This window comes from Panthera tigris, chromosome D3 (genome assembly GCF_018350195.1).
Source record: "Panthera tigris isolate Pti1 chromosome D3, P.tigris_Pti1_mat1.1, whole genome shotgun sequence".
Taxonomy (NCBI): domain Eukaryota; kingdom Metazoa; phylum Chordata; class Mammalia; order Carnivora; family Felidae; genus Panthera; species Panthera tigris.
In genome coordinates, this window is record NC_056671.1 from 48326622 (window position 1) to 48348762 (window position 22141).

General features: G+C 33.9%; 1 protein-coding gene across 7 annotated transcripts in view; it reads right to left on the minus strand.

Moving 5' to 3' along the window:
• Nucleotides 1–22141, minus strand: part of SS18 (SS18 subunit of BAF chromatin remodeling complex) — an 89246-nt gene that overhangs the window by 62370 nt on the left and 4735 nt on the right. For 4 of the 7 annotated variants that reach the window (XM_042961386.1, XM_042961385.1, XM_042961382.1 and 1 more), the window contains exon 3: nucleotides 15594–15678. In XM_042961386.1, coding sequence (XP_042817320.1) covers nucleotides 15594–15678 — 85 coding nt within the window. Of the gene's footprint in view, nucleotides 1–1125; nucleotides 1342–2335; nucleotides 2378–15593; nucleotides 15679–15786; nucleotides 15824–22141 lie in introns of those variants that run through there. The other 3 variants (XM_007076001.2, XM_015534797.2, XM_042961384.1) reach the window with 3 other exon arrangements.

A 22141-nucleotide genomic window follows, 5' to 3' on the forward strand; every position in this document is an offset into this window, starting at 1 on the left:
TAACAACTGAGCCACACAGGTACCCCATAAGCTATATTTTTACCTACTCCCAATACTGACACTAGCTCCCTAGTTTGTTTTTATTTTGCCAGTATAAACAATGCTTAAATTAAGAGCCCTGTACAAATACTTTTCTGTACTTATTCCATGTAAATAAGAGTGAATTACTTAATTTCCAACATTTAGGTTCTTTTCTTTCTTAATTATATGGCAAAGAAATGTTTCTCCTTAGAGAAGTGAGCTAGATACATTGTTTTCAATTATGATGAAGAGACAATCTTTAAGTTCCTTACTTAGTACATACGGAAGCCACTTTTACTGATTTAACAATACAGTTCTGCCAAAAAAAATGTATTTATGCACATATACACACAAATATTTATATTCCTCACAGCAAGATATAGCCAATTGCTATACATATCTGGACTCAACTAGACAGTGCTTGAATTTCATATATACTATCCAGCAGAGAGTTAACATGATTTTTGCTAAGATTCTGAAATGACAGGATAGGCAATAATATTGGCAAAATACTCCCTATACTAATCCAGAGAACATGCTTCCATAATTCAGTTCTCCACAAAATACAGGGTCACCTCCTTTGTGAAACGTTTCCTAACACTCAACAGCAAAACTTATCACTTCTACTATGGAAAATGTACCTTAAATGTCCAGTACTTCTTTTTTTTTTTTTAAATGTCCAGTACTTCTAAAATAACATATATTACACTGTAGTATTACCATCGGTTGAGAGTTGTCTTTAATTTCATTTACAGAACTTTTTGGCACATAAAAGATTTTAAATATTTTTAAAAGGATGAAATTAAATATCTTCTTTATAGTTTCCTCCTTTGTTTTTATTCTCAATGAAGTCTTCCCCACCTGAAAATCAGATATATAATTGACGTCTTTATACTAAATCTCATACAAATACAAAATTAAAAAGACATTTCACTTGTGGTCGTGCTTGTTTTTAATACTAAAATGTTTTAATTAGACGCTTCTTATTGTGCAGCACCATATTATGCACAAGAGGAAGACTTGGAAACTAGCTGTAGCAGGTGAGTAAATCACAGATGACCACAACATTTCTGAGTAAAAGAACTCAGTGTTTATGCTACTCACTTGAGATAGGAAGTATAAAAATTCAAGCTTGTGGGCTTTTTTTCTTTTTGCAGCAGGAAACAACAGAGGGTGAGCTGAGGGAAATGGAGTCTTGCCCACACTGTGTTGGGAGACCTGTGGAATATCCAAATGGATAGGTCTACTGGAAGATGTATTCATGTTTCCCACTCAGGCAAGAAGATACATATTTGGAAGTCATCGATGTATACATGGAACCTAAAGTCAGGAATGTAAGAAACCAGAAGTATGGATGAAATCTCCCCAAAAGAGTATATATGGTAAAGAGATGTTCAAGAACAGAATGTCAACATTTGATGGGAATGTTAAAGAAGCTGAATAGCTAGAAAGGTAAAATAAAAAAAAAACTATCACAAAGTCAAACAACAAAAGTTTAAAAGAGAAAAAAGTCAGTATCATAATGACTAAACACACATTATGTTTATCAAACAGTCAAAAATAAAAATTCTTCAAATGATGTCAATATTTAAGAAAGTTCTTTCCATACTTCTAAATAAGAATTTAAACACTTTCACTATTTTTTTTAAGTTTATTTTGAGAGACAGAGAGAGGAGGGGCAGAGAGAGAGGGAGAGAAACAATCCCAGGAACTCACGAACCGGAGCCGAAACCAAGAGTTGGACACTTAACCGACTGAGCCACCCAGGTGCCCCGTAAACACTTTCATTTTTAAAAAATGTAACTAAAAAAATAAAACAGTGTGCTATGGCAAGGTTCTACATGCATAGAAAAAAGGAAAAGCATGTGTTTATATCGGCTTTTCTTTGCATAAAAAGGTGTAAGATAGAGATGAGAGTAGAATTTTGTATGACTTTTTGTAGTTTTTGATGTTCTAACCACATCAAAGTATCACCTATGCTAAAAGTTAAAGTAAAATTTACACATGATGTACACTCTGCTCACATGTAAGATGTTCCACAGCTCTGACCACACGTTCCTTCACTTCGGGTGGGTCAAACCTGTAAGCAATGAATTCTGGAATACCGAATTTCAGCCAATGAATTACCATAGCACACAGATGCTCTGCCAGCACAGTCACCGCATCTGAAGACTCTGTGTGACCACTTTTCCTGAAGCATGTGGAATGAAAGGTTCAGCAAAGTGCTGCCTGAGGGCTGCTGAGAACATTGAGTGTGCCTCACCAAAAAAAAAGGCAACTTAGGAAATACGAAATGTAAGACGACTGTACTTACTCTAAATCAATTTTCATTAATAGTCCAGACTTTTATTCTTTGTACAGAATACCTGACAAACAAAAGGTATCTTTAAAAAGCTTAATATTCAAGAAGTACATCTAGTTAAATTAGGAATTTTAAAAAACTTAATACTCATAATGAATTCACTGAAAAGCAAGGTAAGTAATTCCTAACAGCCTTCAACCTTCTTTTAAAATTAACAGACATGCTGATATACTCAATCTCAGTGAATGTCAAGGCAGGTCAAGTCTCCACTCTCTCCCTTACCCTTCATATGTATTGAGTGATTGAATCCTGCCAGTCTTACTTCAAATACTCCTGAATCTGACTTTTCTTCCAATTTATACTTTCTAGCTGTGTACTACCTTCATCTTCATCATCACTATTTCCTGTGTAGCTCCCTCCATGTTGGACACCATGAATTGTTTTATTTAATCCTCACAACAACATTATAGAATAAGGATTATCTTCCTCATATCGCAAAAATGGTTCATGGTCTACAACATCAAATGAAGTTGCCAGTACAGGAATAGGAATGTTTTCCTAAATTTTGTATATCCCCAGAATGTCACTGGATACTTCATTTAAAAAGCATGGAAATATAAGGTCTTCAATTCTTATATGCACAGTAGAATCACCTAAGAAGCTTTTAAAATATGCAGCCAAGGCAGAGAAACACAAGACTATGATTGTCCAGGTTCTTTCCATCTCTAAAACTTTCAATACTGCAGAAATATTTCCAAACTGTATGCCTTAAAATGAACTACAATAAAAAGATTCTTGTCTCCCCCAGGTTTTTCCCCAATAAAAATTAACAAAAACTTTCCTTGATTTAAAGTTTTCTCTCATAAGTCTTTCCTAAAACTGATGGTGCCCACCACTTCATATGTACTAAAACCGGCAGACGACAAAAATAAGTGAACGATAACTAACATTAGGCTAATAGTTAAAAATGCAATTTCTTCGAAGTACATTTGAGAAGGAAAGCAAAGACTTACACATAGCACATATGTGTACATAGCACAGTCATATTTTCTTTTTTTTTTTTTTTTTTTTAGCACAGTCATATTTTCTACTGACAAAATGTTCCTGGTCCACATGATGAAAATAATTATGTCAATGGTTTATGCTATTTCAGAAAGTAAAAACCAACATGAGAACTAATATTCAAATGATGCCTCCAAGGTTTACCAAGGTAAATAAGGCCCCTCATATACTAAAGAAGCCAGAGTAGTATATATTCTCAATTATGTCAGCTTTTTATAAATATTCAGTCTCTTTCCACCCCACGTCTGCTGTCTGGTTACGTTGCTTGTATGTATGTCTGCCTACAGAATCTATTCTCCCATTTCTGACTTGCTGCTTCCCAGCTATGGGCTTAAAATTAAAGATCCAAACTTATTAAAATATGTATAAGGTTAAGAATAAATAGCTTCTGCTACAAACTTATAATGCTTTTGTCATAAGAAAAGAATACAGGGGTGCCTGGGTGGCTCAGTCAGTTAAGTGTCTGACTTCACTCATGTCATCATCTTGTGGTTTGTGAGTTCGAGCCCCGTGTCGGGCTCTGTGCTGACAGCTCGGAGCCTGGAACCTGCTTCAGATTCTGTGTCTCCTTTTCTCTCTGCCCCTCCCCCACTTGTGCTCTGTCTCTATCAAAAACAAATAAATGTAAAAAAAAATTTAAAGAAAAGAATACATAGGGCCCAACAAAAAGTAAAATACCTAAGTCATAGTGCACTGGCTTTATAATTTATATTTCTCCTTGTAAATCTTTTTACATTTATTTCTGGTTTTTGAATTCCTGACTTTCTTTCAAACAGGAGAAGTTTGCTAGATGGAGACTAGTCCTAGATACATGACTAGTACTATAAATACATAATTCTTCTTTTGGGGGGACATAAAAAACCTGAAAGTTGAACCTATATATAATTATAAGCACATTTCCAATTCCAACAACTAGTTAATGAAGTAAAGTGAAAAACTCCATTCTGGAAAACTTTTTTACCCCAAAACATACAGCTTTTTTTCTGAGTCAAAATTTCTCAGACTAGTATTCTCCCTTTTGTCAGACTGGTTGTATTCATTATTTTTCTATTATTCTGGTTTTCCCAAATTTACCTTACTTCCTATTTCACCTCCAATCCAATTACTTACCTTTTAGCTGATTTTTTTCCCTCTCTCTAGCCCCACTTTTCTTTACTACCTCAAGTCTCTCTTATTAATACCTCCTACTATGAGAATATATTTATTTCTATTTTTTCAAAAACTCCTCCTCCTTTGTTAACTCAACTTCTCAAGCAATTTGACTTTCAAAATACTTGAATTTTTTATGAAAATTTGACCATGTATTTTAAATTAAACTTTGACCAATATTAGGAGGCAAAAATTTTATTTCAAAATATACAAATGATAGCATTTCTTTTTATTTTTTTTAAGTATTTTTTTAATTTTTGTTTTAATGTTTATTTATGTTTGAGAGAGAGAGAGACAGAGCGTGAACAGGGGAGGAGCAAACAGATAGAGAGACACAGAATCAGAAGCAGACTGCAGGCTCTGAGCTGTCAGCACAGAGCCCAACACGGGGCTCGAACTCACAAACTGCGAGATCATGACCTGAGCTGAAGTCAGACACTTAACTGACTGAGCCACCCAGGCGCCCCTACAAATGGTAGTATTTCCATGTGTTAGTAAAAGAGGATATAAAATGGTGACTCCATATTAAAGGAGTGAAATAATGGTAGATGGTTAGGAATGAAATGTGTCTCTTTCCTTTGTGATGGTTCCTAACCAGGTGGTGTCAAATAACATAATATTGTCCCTGAACACAATGGTAATGATTTTTATTGTCCTATTTAATCTATAAGGAAAAATGAAAATTCTATAAAAAAACAAACGCAAAAATGCACTTAAGAGTTTATAACTTAACAGGTGACAACAGAACAGTAAATTCTAAGAGATTTTGTTGTACCATAATGCATTTCTATGGTAAGCTCACTTTTACCACATTGGCATCTCAAGAATCAAAGAGTTTCCTCAAGAAGGGCAAAAGATGAGTGACTGAATCTCAAGATACATGATCTGACCAAATATTTTTATGTTTTATTTTTATAGTAGCTAGAGAGTATATGGGACATATCCAAGAGGCTGTAATGTTTAAGACTTTAAGACATTTCCACATTTTATGGAGACAATATTTCAAATCAAGACAAACTGACAAAATCCACAGTTTGCACTGGATCGTAAGTTGCAAAAAGAATTGCAATTGGTGGGTAGAAGGGAAGTAGAAGGGATACAGAAACAGCAGAGGACATTTTGCAAACTACCACTTCCCAACCACCCACAAGATTCTAGTAAGACTATCTAAAGGGAAATGTCCCCCCTTCCACCCTCAATACCCTGAAACTTGAATCCCTGCCATAATTGTTGTCAGTGATGAGAACATGTTGAGAATCTGTCCTATCTTCAGATGTGCTAGAACAGGGAAACAAGGTTAAGAATTACTTAATTAGGGGCGCCTGGGTGGCTCAGTCGGTTGAGCGTCCGACTTCGGCTCAGGTCATGATCTCACGGTTCGTGAGTTCGAGCCCCGCGTCGGGCTCTGGGCTGATGGCTCAGAGCCTGGAGCCTGCTTCCGATTCTGTGTCTCCCTCTCTCTCTGCCCCTCCCCCATTCATGCTCTGTCTCTCTCTGTCTCAAAAATAAATAAACATTAAAAAAAAAAATTAGAAAAAAAAAAGAATTACTTAATTACAGGTCACCATGATGATGATAAGCTAAATTCTTAACCTGCCACTTTAACCAATCATTTAGTCCCTAAACTATAAGCAGACCCAGTCACATAACATTTTTTAAAAATTAATACCTAATTATAAGAATAATGCTAGACCAAAAAAAAAACAACATGAAAATGATCACTGCATTCATTTCCATAACAACACAAGAAAATAATCAAGACATCACAGGTTATAAAATTCAGATTCAAGCTCTGTGAAGACCTGGGCGAATCCTACACTGATACACCAACAAGAGCAAACGCAAGATTTTATTTCCATTCCATCCTAGTAGCAACAAGACATGGTACCATAATGCCCAAACTGCTTTCAGTAAGGCCTGTGTTCAAATCCCATGCTACCGTTTACCAACTATGAGTCCCTTGGCATGTTAATTAACCTGAGACTGTTTCCTCAGCTGTAGAATGGGACTAATATCCAAAAGCCTTCTGAAGATGAAATAAAAGTTCTGAAGGACTCAATGCATAGTAGTCATTCTGCAAGTGTCTGTTCTCTCTCCAAACAGTTATATTTGAGTAGCCATAAAAGTAACTAATATTCTATTAGTTATTCTATGGACAGCAAAACAGAATACAATTCTAATACTTAAAGGACTTATCTAAGGTAATGATAAACTAGGACATTCAAACAACTCCTGAGAACAATGAAAACAATGAAAAAAACTGAGAACAATGAAAAAACTGAGAACAATGAAAAAAAACTGGAAAGATACTTTAAAAATATGTTTGAAGATATAGAAGAGCAGACAAGGTAGTAAAAAATGATCAGGCCAAGTTCAGAAGAAGAAAGGAAATCCAGAGAAGTGGGCCCAAACTTAGGAGGGGTTCATTTGCCACAGGCACGTTCGCAATCTACAAAGCCAACTGATAATTTCCTAAAAATGATAAAAGATAGCGATTCACAGATTTCAGAAATCTCAACACACAGCAAGCAGGATAAATAAAAGAAATCCACACCTACAGATAGGACAGTAAAACTTCAGAAAACTCCAGATGAAGCAAAAAATCTTCAACATAGAGAAAATAGATTCCCTTCAAAATAGTAACACTAACAACTAAATTTCCAATACATACAAGCCAGAAAACAATAACCTGTCCTGGCAAAAACACTGTTTAAAAATGATGGGGAAATTGAAATAAAGGCATTTTCAAACAACAACAAACCTGAAGGTATTTGTCGCCAGCAAACCAGTCCAAATGAAAATACTAAAATATGTGCTTTAGGGAGGAAAAAGAGAATGATCAGAGAAAAAAGGTTGTAAATGAAGGGAGAAATAAAAAGTATGAGAAATGGTAATGATGATAACTCTAATGAATACTAACTAAAAATAAAAACAGTAGTAAGAATCACTTGTGAGTAATCATGTAGAGATTTAAAGTGCATGACAACAATGAATGAGTCATGAGGAATGAACAGAAATAAAACATCCAAGGGTCCGTGATCTGGGATGCACACTACAAGCTGTATAGTAACCACCGAAGGAATATTAAGTATATATATGTATGATTTCCAACTTAGAAGAGAAAAAAAGGAATAAAAAAAAAATAATTAGAAGACAAACGAAAAGAAAAAAAGGAATATACAACAAAGGAGACAAACAGAAAGTACACTGAATGATGATAGCTTTGAACTCAGAAACGTGAGTGATCACATTCAATATAAACGGGTGGATTTAATGTTCCAAATTAAGATTGCTAGACTGAACCATTTTTTAAAATCTACATGCCATTCATAAAACACACTATCTCTAACACAAGGGAATGGAAAGGTGAATATACTATGCAAACACTAAAGAAAACCAACTGAGCTACATGAATCTCAGATAAGCAGACATTAAGGCAAGATGCATTATTAGACATAAAGAAGGAAATTATTTCATAATGATATGTTACAAAGAACCGCAGAGCTGTAACATTTTAAAATATATATGCACTTGCTAACAATGCCTCAAAATGTTGTGTTAAACAAAAACTTGGAAGAGTTACAAAGAAAAAAGAACAATCCACAATTATACATTTTAAGCATATATCTCTCAATAACTGATAGAATAAACGAAGTATCAGAAAAGTTAAAAAAAAAAAAATATCACTAAGGCTATAGAAGATTCAAACAAGATCACCACATTTGACCCAGTAAACATATACAGGCCTCTGCATTCAGGGACAAAAGACCACACATTCTTTTTAACTACACACGGAACACTTACAAAAACTGACCATACACTGCACCATAAAACAAATCTCAAAGAATTCCAGAGAACTAAATCATACAAAATGTTACATAACCACAATGCAACAAAGCCAGAAATCATTAATAAAAAGAAAATGATAAAATGCCCATATGTCTCAAAACTAAAAAAATGTGTTTGTCAACCCATGTTTAAAGAAGAAATAACACTGGAAATTAGAAGATATTTAAACCGAATAAATATGAATATACTACATATTCACACTATTAGAGAGAAATGTATGCCCTTAAATGCATATTATTAGCATTAAAAAATGAAAACTGATGAAGTAGGCATTCACCTCAAAACTCAGAAATAAGAAAAGCAAAATACAGCAAAAGTAAAAGGAAATAAAGATCAGAAATTAATCATAATCAAAAATATACAAAAGAGCAACAGTTCACAAAATGTGGTTCTCCAGACTCTTTTAGAGTCTAAAAGGTCAAAACAATTTCCATAACAATATTTTTATGCTATGCTGATATTTACAACAATGGTGCAAAAGTAAAAAAGTGGACGTAACTGCAAGAGCCTTAGCATGAATCAAGGCACCAAACTCTACAGTAAATCACTGTATTATTGATTACCACAGACTAACAGTTAAAATAAAAAAGAAAAAGTCATTTTCACTTAAGAATGTCCTTGATGAAGAAGTAAAAAGTACTCATTTATTAAATTCTCCATGTCAGTTAAATATTCTGTGACAAAATGAAAAAATAATAAATATATCTGCTGCAAATCAAAGTAAGATAAAAGCACCCTGTCACTGAGTTGCTTGCTGATACAGGCATTTTCATGGAATACCATTTTTACTTGAAAGAAAAACTGCTGGACGTTTAAACTATAGTTATCCAGGCTTGGTATCTGGCAGACATTTGCTCAAAAATCAACACAGTGAGCCTGGAAAGCAACTGACAGCATTTGCTGCCAATGATAAACTCGACTTTTCAAGCAAGAAATGAGAACTTGGTGGGGCGCCTGAGTGGCTCAGTCAGTTAGGCGTCTGACTTCAGCTCAGGTCATGATCTCACAGCTCGTGGATTCGAGACCCGTGTCGGGCTTTGTGCTGACGGCTCAGAGCCTGGAGCCTACTTCGGATTCTGTGTCTCCCTCTCTCTGTCCCTCCCCTGCTCATGCTCGTGCTCTCTCTCTCTCTCTCTCTCTCAAAAATAAACATTTTATTTATTTTTTTTACTTTTTTTTTACATTTATTTATTTTTAAGAGACAGAGCACAAATGGGGGAGGGGCAGAGAGAGAGGGAAACACAGAATCCGAAGCAGGCTCCAGGCTCTGAGCCATCAGCACAGAGCCCGACAAGGGGCTTGAACTCACGAACTGTGAGATCATGACCTGAGCTGAAGATGGACGCTCAACCGACTGAGCCACCCAGGCCCTCCAAAAATAAATAAACATTAAAAAAAAAAATTAAAACAAAAAAAGAAATGGGAATTTGGCAAACTTGTATCTACTGTCTTCAGTTTGACAGCTTCCCAATGCTTACTTTTGATGAGACTGGTGGAGATATCAAATGTGGGTTTTGGTATCATATAATATGTCAATATTTAGAAGTGTACATAACTCAATGCACTTACATTTTCCAAATGACCAAAGCATATTACAAAATTATGCATGATTAGAAGATACATCCAAAATGCAGGGCAGACCCATAACTTTAATGTACCAGAATAAGAAAATTCTATTGATATGGTTTCAGATTCCATACTGCAAACAACCTTTAGAAAAAACACTTGTTGAGATCCTCCATACTATCAAAGAAGATTATTGTACAACAATCTGAAAAGGCTATTAAAACAGTCTTCCCTTTTCTGATTCTGTATCTGAGTGAGAGATTAAATTTTATTTTATTTCAACCAAAACATATTACACTAGATGGAATTCAGAAATAGGTAAGAGGGGTGTCTGGGTGGCTCACTCAGTTAAGCATCAGACTCTTGATCTCGGCTCAGGTCATAATCTCACAGCTTTGTGAGTTCGAGCCCCGCATTGGGCTCTGCACTGGTGGTATGGAGCCTGCTTGGAATACTCTCTCTCCCTCTCTGCCTCTCCATAGAGAGTGCATGTGATCTCTCTCTCTCTCTCTCAAAATAAATAAACATTTTAAAAAAACTTAAAAAAAAAGTAGTGAAGAGAATACAGCTATTTTCTGTTAAGTCAAACATTTAAAAGAAATTTGCAATATTATTAAACAATGCTATTCATAGCTCACTAAATCTGTTCTAAAAGATATAGTTATTTTTCCTTTAAAGAATGTTATTTGTATTAACATGCAGTGGGTTTATTATTATTCAATTTAAATGAACTCCTAAAATTAAAAATGTTTCTGTCTTGGGGCACTTGGGTAACTCAGCAGGTTAAGCGTCCCACTCTTGATTTCAGCTCAGGTCATGATCTCATACTTTATGAGACCAAGCCCCACATCAGGCTCCCAGCTATCAGTACAAAGCCTGCTTGGGATTCTCTCTCTCTCTCCCTCTTTCTGCCCCTACTCTACTTGCTCTTTCTCACACATGCGCATGCGCGCTCGCTCGCGCGCGCTCTCTCTCTCTCTCTCTCTCTCAAAATAAATAAATAAATGTTAAAAAAAAAAATTCCTGGGCTGCGCAAGTGGCTCAGTCGATTAAGCACCTGACTTTGGCTCAGCTCATAATCTAGTGTTTCATGAGTCTGAGCCCCACATCCAGCTCTGTGCTGACAGCTCAGAGCCTGGAGCCTGCTTCAGATTCTGTGTCTCCCTCTCTCTCTCTGCCCCTCCCCCGCTCACATTCTGTCTCTCTCTCAAAAATAAAATAAAACATAAAAAATTTTTTAATTTCTGTCTTAATTAAAAAACTGAGGAAAATTTACAAATATATCAACATATATAACCTATATAAAGTGCTTCAGAGTCCTCAATAATTTTTAAGTATAATGGGGTTGAGAACAAAAAAGTGATTCTTTGAAAAGACTTAAAAACAAAAAAAAAGGTAAAAACAACTGGCAAGTGTGATCAAAAACATTTTAAAAGACAAAGCATTAATAAGTTATGTTAAAAATAAAAAAGAAAATATCACCACAGACCCTGAGGATACTGGAAAGATAAGATTATTTCATGAACTTTATGCCAATAAATTTGAAACTTAGTAAATGCTAAACAGCACAATTTACCAAAATAGGCAACTCATAAAATATGGAAGTTATCAACTGTCCTATAACCAACAAAGAACTTGAGTTAGTAAACAAAAGCTTTCTCGCAAAGAAAACTCCAGATCCAGATGGTTTTTCTAAAGAATTACACCAATCATTTAAGAAACAGTAGTTCTATCATGCAAAATATCCCAGATAAGAAAAAGTAGGAAAATTCTCCAGCTCATTTTATAAAGCCAACATAACCTCAAAATAAAACCCAGACAAATGCATTATAAGAAAGGAAAATTAAAGATCAATTACACTCAAGAACAAAGACATAAAAATCTTGATCAAAATTTTAACAAACTGGATACAGCAATTTTTTTTAAGAGACCAGGACCAAACCAAACCAAACCAAAGACCATTATTACCAAGTGGGTCATGAAAAGCAGGTTAATTACAAGAAGGCAAGATTTACTACACATTAAAAAGTAAATCAATGTAATTCACCACATTAACAGATTAAAGAAGAAAAAATTTATGACCATCTCATTAGGTGCAATAAAAGTATTTAATAAAATTTAACATCCATTCAACATATAACTCAGTACAACAGAAACAGAAGGGAACTTCCTTAATCTGATGATAGGCATCTACAAAAAAACTACAGCAAACATCATACTTAATGGTCAAACAGTGAAAGCTTTCCCTTTGTGATCAGGAACAAGATAAGGATGTCCTCTATCACCACTTCTAGTCAGGAATGTAGTGGAGGTCCTAGCCAGAGAAGTAAGGCAAGAGAAAGAAATAAAAGGTGTAAGGATTGGCAAGAAAGAAACAAAACTCATTATTCACAAATATGTTCGTGAATACAGAAAACAGAAGGCATCTACAGAAAAACTGCTAGAAATAAGAACTGAACAAGACTGTGAAATTCAGCATCAATTGCATTTCCATGTAAATAGCAAATGCAGTTAGAAAACTTAAAAAACAAAGACTCTTAAAATAGCCTCAAAAAATATGAAGTGCCTAGCAGTAAGTCCAATGAGAGATATGCAAATCCTCTGCAGAGAAAATCTTAAAACTCCACTGAAAGATATTTAAAGGACAAAATAAATAAAAATACATGCAACGATCATGATTTGAAAGCCTCAATATTGTAAAGATATAAATTCTCCCCAAATTAATTTAGAGTCAAGGTAATCTCAGTGAAAATCACAACAGGATTATGTTGGAAATGTTGATGTTTAAGCATATATGGAAATGCAAAGGACCAACAGCCAAGGTATTCTTGAAAAACACAAGGAGTAAGAAGTTTTCTAACATACATCAAGATTTATTAGACTATGACAAGTGTGACAAGATAGTGGACTTTATAAAAACAGACCAATGGGATGGAATAGAGATCCAAGACCCACACATATATGGACACCTGATATATGATATAGGTGGCATAACAAAATAGAGAAAGGTTATTTTGTTTTGTTTTTCCAATAGATAATGCTGGGACAGAGATCTATCCAAATGGAAACAAATGAAATAAAACCCATTCCTCATACCATTCACAAAAATAAATTCTACCTAGCTGGTAATCAAGTCCATAATAATAATCACATAAATTACTTCTGATTCAAAAAGAAATTTATTGATTATCTATTCCTAGTGGAATATATCTTGAGGATGAGCACCTTATTGTTAGTGGCAACCTTGGTATTGTTATACCGAAATTACTTTATATATGTAGTAGCATAAACCAAATAACTATAATAATATCATTAAGGTACCAAGATTTTTAGAATAAAACAGAAAAGATAATACATAAAACCAAAGCTAACTAAAAAAACCTTTCCTGAAGGGAAATATCACTAATTCAATACTTTATTTCTTTTTCTAAAAAACGTGTTTACTAGTTCTGTCCACCAAAAATACCTAAAAACAACGAAAACCCAGTAATAATGAATATCCCAAACATCTAAATTGTGGTCTCTAAATATCAGTTCCCATTGAAAAAGTACTGCTTGAATAAATGGCTGAGGCAGAATAGCTCTGGGGCAGAAACAGTCAGCCTGATAGCTCTCCCAACTCCTAAAAGAAAAGAAGCTATACAAGAATACCGGAATCATGTCAGAAGGACACAAGAGCCAAATGAAGAGGGGATCACTGACCAAAGATGAGATAACTTGAAGTGTCATAAAGAATGACTGCAATGGACTTAAACCCATTAAAAATATAAAAACCTGTACGTTTAGATGACAATAAAAAAAAAAAAAAATCACTGGTCACTTTCACCGATTGCCAGGCGCCAACTGGTTATTCTAAAAATTGATAAGAGGATAGAAACCAGCCTTTATCATGATTCTCATATAGGGACTATTTCAGGATAATCAAATACTTAATGAAAGGAAGTTTTTCTTTTTAAAAGAAGTACAGCTAACAAATGTAAGAGGAACTGAACAATTAGAAATTCATCATTCTGTGATCCCAAAATAAAATAACAGATCTGATCAACAAGCATCAATGACAGCTAAAACCATTAAGGGAATAGTTGATGGAGAACTTTATAATAGATTGATCAGGCTGTACTCATCGATCAATCTTAACATTACTAAAAATGGAACAACCAAAATGTTCCTCCTGATGTGATACAATAGACAATACACAGCACCATCAATGAAATATTCCTAACACAAAACTAAACCTAACCCTCATCAAGCCTCCCTACCCAATTTTCAGTTTGTAGGAAATAAGAGATGAAATGGAAGAACAGGTTAAAGGACCATGAGGATACAATCAGCCAAATCCAGAATGTGAGAAGCTACAAAATATGCGACCCAGTTTCTTCAACAAATAAATGGAGAATAAAAAAGATAAACTGATATAGATTAAAAGAGATTTAGGACACATATCAAACCAATGCAACACGTGGACCTTGTTTGGATTCTGCGGCAAACAATCACTAAAACATTTGGATGTTTTGGGGAATGCAAGCTGGTGCAGCCACTCTGGAAAACAGTATGGTGGTTCCTCAAAAAACTAAAAATAGAACTACCCTACGACCCAGCAATTGCACTACTAGGCATTTATCCACGGGATACAGGTGTGCTGTTTCGAAGGGACACATGCACCCCCATGTTTATAGCAGTACTATCAACAATAGCCAAAGTATGGAAAGAGCCGAAATGTCCATCGATGGATGAATGGATAAAGAAGAGGTGGTATATATATACAATGGAGTATTACTCGGCAATCAAAAAGAAGGAAATCTTGCCATTTGCAACTATGTGGATGGAACTGGAGGGTATTATGCTAAGTGAAATTAGTCAGTCAGAGAAAGACAAAAATCATATGACTTCACTTATATGAGGACTTTAAGAGACAGAACAGATGAACATAAAGGATGGGAAACAAACATAATATAAAAAGAGGGAGGGGGACAAAACAGAAGAGACTCATAAATACGAAAAACAAACAGAAGGTTACTGGAGGGGTTGTGGGAGGGAGGATGGGCTAAATGGGTAAGGGGCACTAAGGAATCTACTCCTGAAATCATTGTTGCACTATATGCTAATTTGGATGTAAATTTTAAAAAATAAAAAATTAAATAAATTAAGAAAAAAAAACATTTGGATTTTTTAAGATAATCAGTGAAACTTGAAGATAGGCCGGCTATAATAAGAAGTAAGGAATTTTGATTAATCTTGTTGGGTGGAACAAGGGTTCTTCTCTGCCATAGATGCATAGTGAAGTATTTACCAGCGAAAGCATAGGATGCCTGGGATTTGCTTTGAAATACTATAAACTTATTCATAAATTATTTGTGCAATTACAAATTAAAATAAATAAATAAATTGGTAGGCAAGTGGGTATGTGGGTGAATGGATGGATGGGTATAACTTTTTCAGGGAGGGAATCAATTCCAGGTGAATTAATTCAAATTAAATATGAAAGCAAAACAATAAAGCTTTTAGAACAAATAGAAGAATACCCTCATGTTCTCAGAGGGCAGGATTTACTAAACAATACTTAAAAATCACTAAACAAAAATGTGTTATACTATACATAACTCTATAAAGATGGTCTACTTTACACTATTTTAAAGGTACTTACTGCTGGTAAAAGAGACTGCATATTTTGATTAGAATCTGCTATTGTAGCAAGGTAGACCAAGTTCGTATGCAACATTTGCTGATACCTATTAAAACAAAACAAATATCAATATTAAAAATAATTTTCTTCCTATCTGCTTAAATACAAATAGCATTCTAATTATTTCTCGAGTTTAATAAAAGATTTATGTTACCTGAACATCAATAGCACTTCAATTTTTCCTAGTTCCTCTGCAAAATAATTCCAAATAATAAATACATTCAAAGATAATAATAAACACAGATCTTACCATTTGCTAGATACTGTTACAGTTGTCTTATATACCTATATATTTTATCTAGTCCTTAAACTAACACTATGAGGTAAAAGTTCATATTTTCTCCATTTCACAGATGAGGCAACTGAGGTTTAGAAAAGTTAGTAACATGTACAATATTAATGTTGCACAGCTTAGTAAATGGAATTACTGAGAAATGTACTGGCTCTATACATAGTACATGTGCTTTTAAAAAAGAGACCTAGAATGAAAGAATTCAACAAAACTGGTATGTTTATTCCCTTCCCTCTGCCATTTTCATGGTGCCAAAAACTTCAAAGCCAAGTACAGGCAACACGCTCTGCTAAAAATGTCAAAAAAGAGGTAGGAACCACACAATTTTTCCTTCTCCTGCAGCAGTGACCAACAGTTTATGCCTGCTACAGTTATACTGCCCATCTATTGGGGCTCAGCATATAGAGAAGACAATGAACAGGTGTCTTCAATTACATACATACATATTCATATATGTATGTATGAGACAAAATAATTACATATATATATATGTATGTATGTATCATATATATGAAACAAAATAACAGGACACCAATACCATTAAGAATTTACTTTTAAAAATACAGCAAATTCTCACTACTGCAATGAAGTGGTTAAACATGTTCATTGTGATCTTATGAATTGGTTTTGCTAACCTTCGCAAATTAGTAATGATCCAGTTACTAGTGTTTGTCAACCCTCCAAATATAAACTTAAATCCTATACCAAACTGTCAGGCTGTTTTAGAATTTTGTTTACTGAGAAACATTAAATACAAGTTAAAATAATAAAAATAAGATAAAAGAACTTTATTCAGCTAAATAAAGTCTTCTAATACAGATCCCAGATGAAGTCATTCTCTAGACGCTATATAAGGAATCCTAGTAAAGTTTTTGCTGCATTATTTTTTTCTATTAAAACTGGTTTCACTACTTTTTTCTTATTAGAGGAAAAAAAACCTTATTTCTCAATTACCTTAAATTTTCCTGACAAGCTTATGCTCTTTATTTTATTTTTTACAAATTTATTGAGGTATAACTAAAATACAAAGAAACACATATTTAATTTGTACAATTTGATGAATTTGGACATATACAAACACCTGTTGACTACCATCATCACAAATCAAGATAATAGACATACCCAACACTTCCCAAAGTTCCTTTGTTTCCTTTTGTTCTTGTTATTCTTGCTTAAAAATAATTTAGGCTATTAACGCTTCTCCTCACATATTACCCTATGTTGCTCAATCAGAAAGCATATAACGTTTGTTATAAGGACCAGAAATGATTAAATTGTACTGATCTATTCACAATGGTTAATTATGTGGTCAAAATTCTTACAACAGCACTAACAGGCACCACTAGCTGGAACTATTTCATTATTCTGTAGAGCTCTTGAATGGAATTTAAGATACAGGGTTCCCAAATCTTGCCATTTTTAATTAGAACATATAACCCATTTCAAAGTCTACTCCATGAAGTTTTTCTTTTCTTCTCGGAGTATTAATATGGCTTTAATATATTCAGATATGAGATTTGCTGACCACCCTGCAAAAATAAAAATAACAAACCTTACTAAGGGACTATGGTTTCCTCTAACTAACCCTTTAAGGAAAAATGTTAGTCATGCTGATTAGTCCTTAACAAGTCAATGTTAAAATACTGTTAAATCTAATCTGCCAAGGTCTTAAAGCCTCATTTGTAAGATAATGAGAGAGTTAAAGTAGATCTCCAAAGTCCCTTATGGTTCTAAATATCTATAAATAGAGCATCTATTATGGAGTACCTTAATTTCTAAGCCATTTCCCCAACCTAAATCTTTTTAACGTTCAATTTTGAAATCATTTTAAACTTACAGTTTTAAGAATAGTATAAAAAACTCCCAAATATCTTTCTCCCATACTCCCCAAGCATTGGAATTTCACATGTCTTCCTCCATATTTAAACACACACCAATATACACACACATGCAAGCACACACATACTTTTTTCAAAACCTTCTGAGAATCAATTACAAACATAATACTTCTAACACTTCAGTGTAAACTTCCCCAAAACAAGGAAATTCTCATATACAACCACAGTACAACAAATTAATGTTGATATTAATTAACTGATAATTAATTTATATTAATTAATTAGGACAGTAATATCATCTAATCCACAGAACCCATTCAAATTACTCCAATTGTCCCAATAGCCCTAAATCTTTTTACCTAATATAAGGTATCTTACCAATATTCAGTAGGTTTTCTTTTTTGTAAAACTGCATTATTTTTACAGCATTCATCTAATAAGCTTTTTCTAAGATCATTCAAGACTCAAAGATGAACGGTAATGAAAAGGTAGTATATATACATATTCTCTTACAAGTTTGTGTATATGTCACCCAAAAAGCAATAAACAAATATTCCAGAAGAATTTGGCTTCAGCTGACCCCAATGAAAGGATAATAAAAAGCAGATTCTTCTATAAATACTAAAGAAACATTTTCCTAAACTTCAAACACTATTACATTTATCACTGAATTAGTATCACTTTAATGTACATGCTTATTATCTCTAGAACAGTCTACATTAACAAAAGAAAATTGAGTGCTGATAAGGGCAGATATAAACACTTCAACATTTTACACTGGATGATGGTAACTTCCTACTACACACTCACAGACATTCCAGTACACCCATAATTGTTAACCTATTCCATGAGAGGCAGTTATACTTCCCAAAGATTCCACTAAGAACCACTCCACCAATTATCTTGAACAACATAAAATAACCACTGTTAAATTTATTTATGTAATTAAAAAATCCGAGAAAGTCAGATCTCATTTTTAACAAAAAACCTTCACCAAGAAACTATGAAGATAGTATTTATAAGACAATAGAAATATAATTTATAGATTAAAAGTTATCTTCCATACTGGAGATTTAAAACTAAACTCTTTTACATAATGATTATTACAAAATTTTTGCATGAAAACCACTTACAGGACCCTCTGAAAGTTGCACCCATGATAAAATACAAATAAATAAGGACTGATTTAAGTAAATATAGAAGTTGATATAGAAAATGCTCAAGTCAAACACTACCATAGAGCAATAATAATAATAATACATTTAATACATTCTCGCACATATGTTATCAGAATTTAAAGAGGACTTGTGCATATGAGCTCCATAAGTGATTTACTAATTTTATTCAGTGTACCATGACTGTGTGTGTGTGTATGTAGATAAAAATACAGCAATATATACAAACATGCTACTGGTGAAAAAATCTTTAGGTGGTGAGAATACAGTATTTGAGATCTCATTTTTATGTTACCTGTGTTTTTTAATTTTCTACAATTCATATGCTGCTTTCATAAAAATAAAGTTATTTTATATTTTAAAAGGTTTCAGGCAAAGTTATCACATCTTAAGGAATTGTTTAATTAAAACTGAACTACCAATTCCCAGATGCCTGTCATTTATTCATTTCCTCTTCATTTTCCTTTTCCTTTTCCTTTTCCCAATGCAAGAAAAAGGAACACTTAAGGTTGAGACAAGGAATTTTTTTCTCTTCACTCACAAAACAACACTAACAAATTGAAAAAGAAAGACTAAAGAACTCTAAGAATGAAATTAAATCTATCAGGAAGAGCAAAGTATAAGACTATCTAAATCAATTTAAGCCCCATCTGCACAAAATACATGAGAAAATGAGCTCTATTCCAATATGCAAAGAAGGGGGAAATTATCATTATACACAAAAAAGCTGAGAACATAAAGAACAAAACAGTATAAACTTTTGCTGACTCAAGTTGGAAAATTTGATTCTAGATCAACACTTCCCATCCATGTCATGTATAGCTGGGTCCTGTAAGAAACTCAATCAGTCCTATACCACAAAATCCCTTGGCTATCTGGCAGTTTAAAAAGCCATACGTGAAAATAAGTATTCTAATCAGAACCTGTCAACTTTTATTATCCCATGGCTGATCTGAGGTAGCGAGCTCCTTACTACTGATTACTATCCATAGTTAAACTAAGGAAATAGATCAGCTAATTATTTTTTAAAGAACATTTTGAAATAAGGGCACCTGGCTGGATCAGTCAGAAAAGCATGTGACCCTTGATCCTGGAGTTATAGGTTTCAGCCCCACATTGGGTGTAGAGATTAATTAAAAATAAAATCTTAAAAAAAAGAATATTTGGAAATATAAACAGATATGAAACAACATACATAAAGTAATGAAAATGGTCATATAAAATACAAAACGTACAAGTGACTAGAAAATAAAATACCCTAGTACTCAGACTTAAGTTTCTAAATACCATTCTCCAAAATACAATCAGGGCTTTGAAGAAATGGGTGATTCCAAACTGGGAAAGGAAAAAGTGTAAGATGAGCCTAGAACATTTTGTAGTGCAAGAAAGTAAGAAAATGCTCAAAAAATAATGGATGCTTACCAAGAGGCCATCTTGAGGGGTTCTAGTGGCCAACATCAGAAACAATTTAAGAAAGAAAACAGAATTACATATAACCTAAAGAATACAGTTAAGAACCCATAAGTCCATTCAGATATAAACAAATGAATGGAGGCAGGAAACGAGAAATTTTTTTCTTAAAATGGGATTTCAAATACATGTAGAAGGAATGATGGACTTAGTCACCATTTGGCAACCACCACAGTAATAACGGTTTCAATCAAGAATCCTTGCATGGTGGGTGCTAAAATTAATGTGTGAAAATATGAGAGGAAAGAAAGGGAAAGTACGAAACAGCTTATGTGCGTCTCAAGGTATCTCCCCAACAAGATACACATATGAATTATAAAGAAAAAAATAGTAACTTCACAGTGGAGGAACTGGTATCATCCTAATTGATTAAAATTCTCACAAATACTGGGAGGAAATTCTTATTCCCATGGCTCCCATTCATATGGCTACTTAAGAATACCCTGAAAAGGACAAAACATCGTTGTGCTCCTGCCAAAAGTGCGTAACATGAACCTAACCAAGGAAAACACCAGTCAAACCCAAAATGAGAGACATTCCACAAAATAACTGCTATGTACGCTTCAACAACATCAACAACACGAACAATAACAGATTGAAGACCGGTTCCAGATCAAATATTTAAGGCATGTGACAATTAAATTAAACATCTGATCCTGCACTGGATCCTAGACCAAAAAAATATATATACTAATGGGACAATCGGCAAAATTTTAAACAGGTCTGAAATTTAGGTAATAGTATTGCATTCTTAATTTTAACGACTATACTCTGATTATTTAAGTATTTGTGTCTGTTTTTATAAAATACACACTGAGGTAGTTAAAGATAAGAGAATCATGGCTGCAACTTATTCTCAAATATTTCAGAGAAACGATATGGAGAGGAAATGAATGATATGGGGGGGAAATGAGTAATAAGGCAAGTAAGATACTATGTTAACATTTAAGGAATTTCAGTGATGGGCATAAGGAATTTCTTACACTGTTTTTAAAACTTCTTTTCTAAGAGTTAAATTATTTCAAAATAAAAATTTTTAGAAAAAGATACCACTTTTCACCAATTGCAAAATTTTTTGAAAGATGACTAATATCCAGTGCTAGCAGAGGGTGTTGAAAACCAAGCCTCTGAAACCTGGCTAGGAGAAAGCAAATGAATACAATCTTTTTGCAGGGTAATTTGGCTATTAGGGATGGTCTCTGACCCAGCCATTCCATTTAGAAAATTCTAACCCATTAAAAATAGTGCACTTTGGAGGCGCCTGGGTGGCTCAGTCAGTTAAGCATCCAACTTCGGCTCAGGTCATGATCTCACGGTCCGTGAGTTCGAGCCCCGCGTGGGGTTCTGTGCTGACAGCTCAGAGCCTGGAGCCTGTTTCAGATTCTGTGTCTCCCTCTCTCTCTGCCCCTCCCCTGTTCATGCTCTGTCTCTCTCTGTCTCAAAAATAAATAAACGTTAAAAAAAAAAAAAAAATAGTGCACTTTGTGCAAATGCACAAAAAATGTTTGGAAGGACAGATACTAAACCATTAAAAGTAGTTACCCCTGTGGAAAGGAGAGAAGCCTAAGAATGAAAAGTAAAATGTGACTTGCTTTAACCTCTATAGACTTTTACACCCTATGATGTCCTTTCTACAATGACTTTTTACATGACTTCTTCATTTCAAAAATGTTAAACAAAAAGGAAAAAGACAAAGCAACCATGAGAGACTCAAAATTAGATAAAGCGTGAATG